At 35.9% G+C, this 12,122-nt stretch overlaps 2 protein-coding genes across 3 annotated transcripts; both read left to right on the forward strand.

Annotated features, from left to right (window-relative positions):
* The first annotated feature begins 251 nt into the window (after window positions 1-251).
* Window positions 252-5,235, forward strand: LOC145642538 (importin subunit alpha-like). The gene is made up of 12 exons (XM_081693744.1): window positions 252-425; window positions 1,216-1,315; window positions 1,429-1,517; window positions 1,624-1,755; window positions 1,883-2,104; window positions 2,193-2,374; window positions 2,451-2,526; window positions 2,702-2,824; window positions 3,152-3,285; window positions 3,398-3,602; window positions 3,900-4,067; window positions 5,149-5,235. The coding sequence occupies exons 1-12, from the start codon at window positions 252-254 to the stop codon at window positions 5,233-5,235; spliced, it is 1,692 nt and encodes a 563-aa protein (XP_081549870.1).
* Window positions 5,236-5,831: 596 nt separating this feature from the next.
* LOC145555576 (tRNAse Z TRZ4, mitochondrial-like) lies at window positions 5,832-11,502 on the forward strand. Of its 2 annotated transcripts, none has more exons than XM_081617312.1 (13): window positions 5,832-5,908; window positions 6,167-6,237; window positions 6,903-6,992; window positions 7,120-7,164; window positions 7,264-7,318; window positions 7,530-7,570; window positions 7,686-8,072; window positions 8,162-8,421; window positions 8,545-8,674; window positions 8,790-8,840; window positions 8,967-9,367; window positions 9,542-10,187; window positions 11,170-11,502. In XM_081617312.1, the coding sequence occupies exons 2-13, from the start codon at window positions 6,169-6,171 to the stop codon at window positions 11,464-11,466; spliced, it is 2,472 nt and encodes an 823-aa protein (XP_081473438.1). In that variant the 5' UTR covers window positions 5,832-5,908; window positions 6,167-6,168; the 3' UTR covers window positions 11,467-11,502. The 2 variants fall into 2 exon arrangements, with proteins under 2 accessions (XP_081473438.1, XP_081473439.1); XM_081617313.1 differs by having other exon boundaries at window positions 7,692-8,072.
* The last annotated feature ends 620 nt before the right edge of the window (window positions 11,503-12,122 follow it).

The following is a 12,122-nucleotide window of genomic DNA, read 5'->3' on the forward strand; positions in this document are numbered from 1 at the left end:
ATATATTTAAACATTGAATGACCCAAGCTAAAAATCGTAAAAAAAAACATTCAGAATATATACATGGAAGTAAAGACTAGTAATAACAAGAATAGTTTGTGAAGGTAAGGCCGTAAGGGTATAGTGTAACAAAGAAAAACCATTTTAGTGTCCTTACAAAAATGTTTTACTCATCTTACACTGTAGAATACTACAAAAACCCTCGTATATGAAGAAAAGAGGAAGGGTTTTTCTTCAAGTCATCAAGAAATATGAAACCATCTAAAAAGATCTCCAACATGAAAGCACGTAACTTTGATGATTTAGAAAAGATAAGAAAATCAATTAGAGCTAGCTTACTCTACCAAAAGAGGTATGACAAGTATTACATGGTGGAATACGAGTTGGAGAATGCCATTGGTAACCCTGAAAAGATACATAGCATTGTATGTTTCTTTCCCATTTATTATTTTTATGAGCTTAATTTTGTAGTAAATAAATAAAGTTTCGATCTTTTATGATAGTATGGTTCGATCCCTAGCCTCATGCCAAGCTAGTCAACAAATCTAGCAAGGTGATAGAAAAAACCTTAGATGTTGTGGGTAATATATACTAATACTGAAAAACACAAAAAAAAAAAAAAAATATATATATATATATATATATATATATTTTTATAGAAAATTTACTTAGTTTTAGCGTCCCATTTAGTTGAAGAACACAAAAGATTGCATTTTTTTTATGAATATCTAGCTTACATGTACTGCATTTGCTTAACATGGACACAATTTTTGTAGCAAATGGTGAAAGTTTGTATCTTTAAGATATTGTGGCAGATTTTGGTTAATCTGAAGAGCTAAATGTTGATAAAGAAAAACTAGATAAATGAAGTGTGTGTGTGGGTGAGCTTACAAAAAAGTGTATTTTATCCATTAAATTTCTTGAGTTTGCTACTAAATGAGTAAATGATGATAAAAATTAGTTGCACCAAGTTAACTAGATCTGGTTGATCTGACCCATTTTTAATTTGGCCGTCTTTATCCTAAATTCATAAACAAAACCAAACCATGTTGGGTGGGGTTCAAGTACATATGATGAATTAATGATACAAGATAGTCGGAATAGGTCGTGTCAATATAATGCACGACCTTAAATCAGAAGGTATGTAGTAGCCGAAGGTTAAAGTATCAAAATCTGAATGTAATATAACCAAGTAGTATTTACGTACTTTGGCAGGTTGACAGTGTACCTATCATAGCTCATGACATTTCGAGTGGGGATTTTATGTTGCAATTTGCAGCAGTTCATAAGATGGAGTTCATCATGGTGCAACTAAGTATGAAATATGCATGGACCGTTCTATTATATTGTGAATCATTGTCTTACAGTCCTACATTACTTGCTTGATTAATTTGTTGTAAACTGATGTTTTCGAGTTTTATTTTTCAGAGGATCATGCTGCAACACAAGCCTTAGTTCAGCGTGGCATAGTCCCTCATTTGCTGCGGTTTCTTGAAACTTGTCCAGGCTATGTTCAAGTTGATTAACACTCTGGAAGACTAATAATTATAAACATGAATTTTCTTTAACTAATTAATCCGTATATATTGAAGTATAAATGATGTCTATTGCCTTATTTTCTAGATTAATGCGGCAGAAGTACTCTACAAACTGATAAATGAATCTCCTGAGCAAGCTCTAGAAATTATCGAGCATGGTGGTGCTGCTACAATTGTTGAACTATTAAATTCTAGCTATATTACAGTGAAAGTCAGGGTAATCACACTTCATTGATCAATTGGAATTGTGAAAACTTAATTAGTTATGTACATAAGTCAACTTTGCCAATTGAAGATTGTTATGTTAGCTGAACTTGATCATTGTTTGATCTGTTGGAAAATAGGCACTGGAAGCTATGGCATGTGCCCGGAACCTCCCACCACAGTACAGGGATGCACTTCTTGATCATGGCGCTGCCACACAGTTAGCCGTCTTGCTTGAACCACTAGTAGAACTACCTTTGCCTACTGTAGCCCAAGGCTCTGAAGAAGCAACATTGCTTTACAGAGGAGTTAAAACTTTGCCATGTTTATGCTCAGGATATCCATTACAGGCATTACATCTGGTAAAAGAGAGTAAACTCATGGATCTAGGAGTATGTTTCAAGTTTTTGTAACTTTGTCAAGTTATATACACTGGAATTCTTATTGCAGGTGGAAATTCTGATTCCAATTCTTCGAAGAATACTACTAGTTCACATTCCAATTGGAATATATACTGAGATTACTGCAGATGCTTGCGTGACCCTGCATTACATATTGAAAAGACTGACGAATAAACGACTTGAGGAATTTGTGAATGCAGAGTTATGTCAGAGTCTAATATTGCTCATTCAGTAAGTTACCTTCATTGTCCTACATGATGTTGTATCTTAGCTTATACTAACCATTGCATCTGCGTTGTATTTGAAGAGGAACAAATGAAGAACTTGGTGAGGCTGTTCATCTTATTTTGCGGAAATTGATATCCAGTCAAGTTCTTATTCAGGTACCCCCTCATCCATAGCTTTCATGTTCAAGGTAACAGAATTGTATGTTACTTAGCTTCAAGGGGTGATTATGAGCTCAGATTGCACCTACTACAATCGAGCTTAACTTTTTCCTTTGTCTCTTGCATATTGTCCTAACAATGACTTCCCCTGCCTAAATGTTTCATAATCTAGGTTCTAACTGACCATGGACTAATTCAAGCACTTAACCAAAACCTCCTTGATGTTCCCGTGTATCAAGCAAAAGCTTGCAAGACAATCTTTGCTATAATATATTACAGACGGGTCAGAGTACAGGTACATCATCTATATGGAGTACTTTTTCTTATATTTGGTTCATATTTGTACTCTTGCTTCGTGTTATACATTCCCCTACAGAAACCTCCCCTGCAAAATATTGAGTATCGAAGCTGCAAAATTCCCTTACTGTTTATGTTCCAAACAACCTCCTTCAGGCTAAAATCCTAGCCCAAATATTTTTTGTTTGGCCAATGAATCAAACATATGGCATTACACATTCGTTGCCCCTTCTTATATGTTCAACTTTTATCCCACTTTTGTCTTTTTACGATGTTGTTGTAAATTTATGGACATGTAAGGATTATAATTTTGAACTGTTAACAGGTACTTCTTGATGGACATGTAATCCATCGGCTTCTTGAAATAATACAAGATGAATTTGGAGATGACGAAGTAAAAGTGTTTGCTGTGCTTATTCTTACACAAGCAGTTAGGCATGGAACAGTTGAAGATATTAAGTATGCAATGTTCTTCCTTATTTTACGCTATTAACTTTCCTTATCTTGTTGCGATTCATGCATCATTTTATCTCTTCCTTATGGACGTGCACTAATAATGTTTATTTCCCAGCTTGTTGGTGAACCTAGGTTGCATTCAACCTCTCTGTGAGTACCTTAACAACACCGTGACACGGTCATTCTGCTTTACAGCACTGAGGAAGATCATACAGAAGGGCAATGGGCAGAGAGTAGGTAATGTAAATGTTTATGCTGAGTTAGTCGGTCAATTTGGTGGCGATACAATCAGGTCCTTCCAGGATGATGGAGAAGTTGGAGTAACAGCTAGATGGATAATGATGTATATTTGACTACATGGATAGTCACATATTGCTCATAGGAGATTTCTTAATTCTCTGAGTTCAGTTTTGTAAAAACCTACTGTTTTGACTCTTGAAAAGCTAATTGCAATTCGATGCACAACTTTGAATAGCTGACCTTGATAAGCTTGCAATTGGATTTGTTAAGTTTCTTTGATTGTAAAAGGAAGAGGTGAATGATTTATTGGCGTCAGATTTTAGCATGAAGTGGAAGTCTAAAGAGAGAATTTATGTGATTCCTCACAACCTCAATAGAGCCAACTCCACAAACTCAAGAGTTCTTGGGTAGCAGAAGCAGAAGCAGCATTGATGGCCTTACAAAGACCGGCTCTAGCTGGAAGATCGGTGACCATGTTAACGGACTCTAAGGAGCTGGTAATCGCATTCATCGAAGAGAGAAGAGCTAGAAGGGAAGTAAAACAGGTAGTTCATGAATAAAGCAGGCAACTAATACTCTTACGAGGCGTTTGGCAAGTGGGAATGGGAATTTGAGGATTAAAGGGTTGGGAATGGGATTGGGATTTATAGTTGGGAATTCAATAAAATATTGACAATCCCTTGTTTGGGGTGTGAAGGGAATTGATTGGGAATAAGTAGCAAATTTACAATAACACCCTTACTAATATTATATCATTATGCTTTCATTAATGGCAAAATGGTCTTTTTCTATATATTCCCAATCCCTATCTCTATTACTTGCTCCCCCCAAGTAATAAAATCATGGGAATACACCAATTTTATTCTCATTCCCAATCCTACCTACAATTTCCCTTCCCACAAAACAAACAAAGCATTAGGCACTTTGTTCTAAGGAAGGTTAGCAGATGTAGAGTGCAGAAAGACCACCTACTTGCTAAAGCAGCAAGGAAGGGTCTGTAACTGTTTTGTTTTCTTGGTTAGTAAAAAAAATAAAATAAAATAAATGTGACAGGCGTCTTAATAATATGAAAAGTTATAGATAAAATAAAAAACCAATGTCGGGGGTTTGGGTTTAGAGGTGATCAACTATAGCCTTACCCAATTCGGCCTGAAAACAGGGCGGGTTTTGGCAGGCCAAAAACCGCAATTTTAGTTTAAAATCCGAACCCGGTCTGAAAAGCCTAGCTTGCTACTTTTTTTTTTTTGTGGGTTAGGGCAGAAGATATAATATTTAAGGCCCATTTTGATGTTATAATCACCTCTAGATGGGTTGGATTTACTTCAAGTAATTTTAATTAAGGAAAAAAGACAAATAAGTAGAGCACACTCTACATCAATGTCAATGATATAATAAAATAACTTATTTATAGCTTTTTTTGCGCACTTGCACATTAGCAAAAACCCAACACACTCTCACCCTTATTGCGCACTACTCTTAAACAGCATTGACAATCTAAAATAACTTGTTCATAACTTGTGTTCACACTTGCGTATTAGCTAGACTCGGCACACTCCCCACCCATATTCTGCAGTGCTCTAAAACAATATTGGTAACATAAAATAACTTGTTCATAACTTCTATCAGGCACTTGCAACAGTTGCAAGTTGCACAGATGGAAATATCCAACGGATGATCCGACCACCCGGTCCATCTGCTGTATTAAACGGGTGAAAAATCCGGTTTATATGGATGAGAGACGGGTGACGGGTGAACCAGATGATGGATCGGGTTGGATTCGGGTGTTGGTTAATCCCATCCGTCACCCATCCATCCATCCGTTTAGTATTATAAATATTCTTATTTTTTAAAAATAAATATAAATATCTTATACATATATAATATTTACATATTAGAAGTTGTATGGTACGATTATATTTTATTTTTATGTTAATATTTGACATATCACAATTATTTTACAATAGTTGTTTTAATATTAAAGGGTCAAAATAATTTTCTCAAGTTTTTTTTATCTAAAATTAATTTTTATTCACCCACCCGTTTACCACCCGGCCCATCCGTTTCACCCGAGGATGGTGGATGGATGGATGGATTTCGGGTGATGTATTATGCGGGTGACAGATGGATCGGGTGAAACGGATGGATGCGGGTGACGGATGATCCGAACCCAATCCATTTCCATCCCTATGCACATTGTAGCATAGACTCGACACACCCTCACCCATATTCGCTGCACGGACTCGGCACCAACCAAAATTCGCGCCCAACATATATACATAGTAGCTCCACTTCAACTTTAAGCCATCGAAGAAGCCCTTCAAAAAAAAGCTAACAAATTTCTCACCTTCAAACTTTTTCCTGAATTTGAATTCAATAACTCACTAAGGTAAATAATGTTTCGCTGCTTAACTCATTCAAATTCAAATTGAATTTCTGTAAATTTCAGAAATTGTTGCGCATTCAATTTTAGGGCTTTTGATTCTAGTTGTAATTCTTTCAATTAAGGTTTTTGCAATTTTTAATAGTCTCCAATTAACAATATTGAATTTTTATATGGATAATGATTTATTTTTATGGTAATGAAATGAATTCAACTTGATATTTGAATTTTTTGTTCTTAATTTTATACTTTCGCAATTATCAGCAATGAAACGAAACAAGCAGATGAAAGTGTATCGTCAAGAAGAGTCCCAGTCCTCCAATGCCTATGTGCAGGTTATTTTTTCGCTCTCTATATACTGTGTAAAATTTATGTTCTTGTTGATATTTTCTTGTATTCAATAGTTTTACTATAAATTTGTGAACTTGATAAAAACTATTAATTTAGTTGTATGGTTTTAAAAAAATAAAATAAAATTCAGTTGTTTATATGCTGGCATATTGTTCAATTGAAAAAGTTTTTTGATTGTTAGGTTTTAGATATTGCTAAAAATTTCTTAATATGTATTATCCTAATTTTCTTAATTTCCCAACAAACTTAGCATTATCCTTGTTTCAAGAGAGGGAAAAAAAGGCCTATGTAATACGCGAGTGAATAAAGGGTATGGTTGCTAAATGCGGTATAAATTCTTAGTTGTTCTCGAGTACACTGAGCTCTAGGTGCAAAATTTTCCAAAAAGCAAAACCAAAAATGAGGAAGAAATAAAACCTTGGTACAAGTGTACCTTGGAAAATGATAAAGGTGCCGGTAAAAGGTATAAATGCAAGTTTTTACTGTTGAGCTTATTGTGAAACATAAGTATTTTGATAGTGAGTTTAATGCTAGTCATAGAAGTCTTGTTGCTTCAATTCTGTTTTTTTGTGATTGATTGAATTAATTGTACTGGAAAGTCCTCTTCTTTTTTTGGTGACATGGTTTGGTTTCTGTTTTTTTGGAGCAGATTTTAGGAACTGGTATGGATACTCATGACACACTGCCTTCAATTCTGCTCTTCTTTGATAATTTCCGGATTATATTTAATGCTGGAGAGGTAAAGATAAAGCCTTGTATTGCTAGAAGATTTTGTTTGGAACACCCATTTCGATTATGAGATTAAGTTGTTGCTCAATTAATACTTCTCGAACATGTATGAACACTTATGTCTAATCTCACTGTAGGGATTACAACGATTCTGTGCAGAGCATAAGATTAAGCTATCAAAGGTATATTGCTATAGTCTTTGAATGTTCATGAGTATTCTGTGGCTTTTTTTTTTTCCATACTGAATTGCTGAGGATATTGTGTCTGTGATGCCTTTTCAGATAGATTATATATGTCTTTCTCGTGTTTGCTCAGAGACAGTTGGTGGACTTCCAGGTTTTTTTCTTTTTGTGCCATACTTTTTTATTCATGTTTTTCTATTTTATTATATGTTTGAAAACTATGCTTGCTCTATATAGAATGAATTGTTGAGGTAATTTTAATTAATATGAGAGTAAATGAGGAAAGAAGCTTCACATTTATTTTGTTCTCTTGACTGTAGTCTTTGTTTTATGGTTCTTCTAAAGATCAATGACTTCTTGGACAGGGCTGCTTCTAACTTTGGCTGGCATTGGAGAAGGACATTCTGTAAGTATTGGCATGAGTCATGATGCCAACTTTGCTGTCTCTTTGACTTGCAAACTGTATAATGAGCTATTATGTGAGTTTATTCTATATGCTGTGCTGAGGTTTTGACTGCTAGGTCAAGCTACGGGGTCCATCAAATCTCAAACCATTGGTTCATGCACTCAAGTCCTTCATTCCACATGCTTCCATCTGTGCGGACAGGTTTGGAGTCAATCTGTCTTCAGATGCTCAATCTCCTACTGCTTCAAGCCTGCCTGAAGGTCCTTTCTTTGTTTGTGGAAGTGCAGCTGTCAAAGTTTCAGCAGTTCTCTTACAACCATGTACTTCTGAAGATTCCTCCCTAAAACCTAGTGATGTGTCTGTTGTCTACATCTGTGAGTTGGCCGAAATTAAAGGGAAGTTCCACAATGAGAAAGCTGAAGCCCTTGGTCTAAACCCTGGACCCAAGCGCAGAGAACTTAAAAACGGGAAATCTGTCAAGTCAGATCGCTTAGATATCATGGTGAGTTTTTATATGAGAATTTCTAGGAAACAGATTTTCATTATGGAACTTTTTGTATATTCTGTTTATATATGCTACCTTGCTTTTAGGTTCACCCCAGTGATGTGATAGACCCTTCAATCCAAGGCCCTGTTGTACTCATAGTTGACTGCCCAACTGAATCTCATGCAGGAAAGCTATTTATCACCCAATCTCTTGGTAAATACTATGCAAAACTTTCAGGTGAAGCACTTGAAACTGTGAATTGTGTAGTCCATCTTACTCCTGCTTCTGTTGTACAAACTATAAATTATCAGAACTGGATGAAGAATTTTGGCTCAGTACAACATGTTATGGCTGGATATTCAATGTGAGTTGTTTCAATCCTTCATTTGTAGTTGAGAAATCTTCCTCCCTTCCTTGTATTACATCTTTCTTCATTTCTATGTTTAAGTTATTGGATGTATGCTGATTGAGACCATGGTATGTGCAGGAAGAACATGAATATACCGATTCTAAAATCTAGTGCTAGGATCACAAACCAGCTAAGTTACCTGTGTCCTCAGTTTTTCCCAGCTCCTGCCTTACAGTCTCATGAGCATCAAAATGCTGAAATGGGCATGGTTGGTTTCTCTGAAGTTTACTTTAGTATCTGTTGTCTCAACTTCCCATAATATAAAGTAGTTTATAGAGAATGTTGAAAATGGAAACTGAGAAATTTCTCATTTACCTTTGCAGGAGCCTATTAAATGGATCTGTGATAGTGTATTAGCAGAAAATCTTCTCAAGGTGCTTAAAATCTTGTTTTCCTCTCTTTTCTGGCTTGTCTAGAGTGCTTTTCTGGGTATTTATCCTTTTTTTTAACCTCTCTGGAATTCCACAATCTGACTTTTATTTTTTTTGGTTACCAAACAGTTCACTTTACTTCCTCACTCTCAACTAGGCTTGGATAAATCAAATGTTCCGGATTTGATACCCTCTTCACAAGTCATTAGTGATTTACTGCTGGAGAGTCCAGAAATTGTAGAAGCTGCCCGGCAAATCAGCCAGTTCTGGTGTGAGCCCATAGTCGTGGCCAAAAGGGATCCCACAAAAGATAGAGAAGGATTGATTGGAGATCTATCATTGGATCAAAGTCCTCTTCCTGGTTGTTTAGAGAATATAAGGAGAGATGATGCAGAAATTGTGCTGCTAGGAACATGCTCATCCCAGCCATCTAAATATCGCAATGTTAGCTCTATCTTTGTTAATCTTTTCGCCAAAGGTAACTTGCTCCTAGATTGTGGTGAAGGAACACTGGCTCAACTGAAAAGAAGGTGATCTGCTTTATATTTTTTGAGGAAAGTGTGTATTTTTTATTTTTTTTGGTGGGGAAGGGGGGGGGGGGGGGGGTGGAGGACAGTAGTATATTTCCAAGCTAGTGCATTGTATTACTGTATAGGGTTTTCTTCAGTACTGTTATTGAGTTGTTGTGTCCTTGCTCTCTACAGATATGGCGTGGATGGTGCTGCTGATGCTGTAAAAAACCTAAGATGCATTTGGATTTCACATATCCATGCTGATCATCATGCTGGTTTGGTGAGGATACTTGCTCTGCGACGTGATTTGTTGAAGGGAATCCCTCATGAACCATTACATGTCATTGGGCCCAAGTACCTTGAATCATTCCTGAATAAATACAAAGATCTGGAAGATATAGATATGCAGTTCCTTGACTGCAGAAGCACCTCTGAAGCCTCATGGGACACGTTCGAGCGTGGTCCTGTGTTGACAAATTGCCAAACCTTTTCATCTGATTGCACGAAAGATGAGCATGTGAATGATGAAAAAGAGGAGGATGGATGTTTGCAGAGGTGCTCTAAGAGACAGAAAACAAATATTTATGTGGATAATTGTGTAGATTATGGTTTACAAAAGAGCTTGAGTGAAGTTTTGAAAGAAATGGGGCTGGAAAGATTGATAAGTTTTCCTGTTGTGCATTGTCCTGAGTCATTTGGTGTTATATTGAAAGCAAGGGAAAGAGTCAACAATGATGGAGCTTTGATTCCAGGGTGGAAGGTTGTCTACTCTGGTGACACTAGGCCATGCACTGAAGTAATACAGGCAGCTGAAGCAGCAACTCTTCTTATACACGAGGTATGTATGCTCCCTTGATTTATAAATGAGTATACAGAAAAAAGTGGCCGAGTGCATGTCCATTTGTCAGGAAATTTTTTCTAACCCCTTAATAGGATTGCTCCCCTTTTCCCTGGATCTTTATAGTCTAAAATGTTTGCCTTACTCTTATTTAGAATAGGAAAAAATTAATCGATATTGGGAATTAATTTGGTAGTCCTTGCTATCAGGCAGACAGCTTTGTGCAAGCATGCTTGATGCTTATGTTTTGTTTGGCTTTTAATTGGTTTGATTTTGTTCAGTTTGATATTGAATAAGTGTGCACTAATGCCACTGTTGGATGTTGTCAAAAGTGTACCTAAATTTGTTCAAAGAATGTGTGAAACTAGGTGAATATCACAGTCAATTTTAGGCTCCTTTTCCATCTTGATTGATTTTGAGGTGAGAAATTTTTGGGGGTGGAACGAAAATGGAGATCACGAGGTTCATTACAGGAATAAGAGAGATTGAATTATAAGAAAGTGGATATCTTTGAGTTCCATTTCATGGGTCTTGGTGAGGAGAAAGGCAGGGGTGGTAGGCTGGTAGCATAGGGACGGGAAAGGCAAAATGATGGTTGAGATTTGAGAGAATGATGTATTCATGGCAGAAGATTTGAACTGTATGAGTTGAGGAAAAGAGAGAGAGTGGGTAATTTTAACGTGTCATGAGTGAGCTAAGTTAAAAAGGAAAGGAAAATGTGGAACAAAGGACCGAAAAGTGTACTTGTGTGCCATTTGACGGAAATATATTCTTAAAAGGTGCTTTCTTGCAGTTCTATACAAAGAGGTAGTAGTGGGTTCAATCTTTGAAGACTTTGTGCTTGAGTGTGTGTTTTTTCTGTAACAACTAACAATATAAATGTCCCATTTGTTCAAATTCTCCTAATGATGAGTGTATTTTTTTAAAAAAAAAAATAAATTTAAATAGAGTATAATCTGATAGCTGAACTTCATTGTTGCAGGCGACTTTTGAAGATGACCTTGTGGAGGAGGCAATAGCCCGAAATCACAGCACCTCTAAAGAAGCCTTGGAGGTGGGAAGCTCTGCTGGTGTGTATCGCATCATTCTTACACACTTCAGCCAACGGTATCCTAAAATTCCTTCAATTAGCAGTGAGATCAACTTGGAAAAAACTAGCATTGCTTTTGATCTCATGAGTGTAAACCTGGCGGACTTGCCTATACTCCCTCGCATTCTTCCATATTTAAAATTACTGTTTAAAGATGATATTACTCAAACACTAGAATGTGATGTATAGTTGGTTGCAGATTAGTTTCATGATCTTATTTCAAAATATTTTTGTGCTCCTTTTGCTATCAATAGTTTTGTTTATGTTATTAAAAAGAAATACTTTACTGTTTAGGATTTTCTGAATTTTCGCAAGTGATAGGTTTGAAGAACGTTATGGCTTGATTGCCACACCTTTGGAGAGGTTAATGTACTATGTACAATATAGTAATAATACTAGGTATGTTTGGATCAACTAACTAGTAATAGGGCAAGTAAGGGTATCGACGAAGAACAATGACTTTGTGTTCTCATTTCTCACTTGAAATAAAAGTGGGGATTGATGAAAATTGTTGAAAAAAAATTGTAAAGTAAAGCTTTAATTTTGAAAGTAATTGATGCAAAATTTCACTTGCTTTATACTACAAAGTACTCCGTAATAAAATTTTGAAACTTATGCAATTAATCACTCAAAACAAGATAAAATTTTGATATATTTGGTACCATATAATCATACAGAATACACAAACATAATGACTAGTAATATTTAAAAAGCTCAAAATACAACAAAACCTTTAACACTTTTAATTTGCGTGGGTTGCAAATAAATAAACTGTTTCGTATAAGACAAATGTCATGAGCAACTTAAGATCCCACGTGAATACATGATATTGTTTTGATATATAA

The sequence above is a fragment of the Chenopodium album genome, chromosome 8 (assembly GCF_948465745.1).
Source record: "Chenopodium album chromosome 8, dcCheAlbu1.1, whole genome shotgun sequence".
NCBI classification, from domain to species: domain Eukaryota; kingdom Viridiplantae; phylum Streptophyta; class Magnoliopsida; order Caryophyllales; family Amaranthaceae; genus Chenopodium; species Chenopodium album.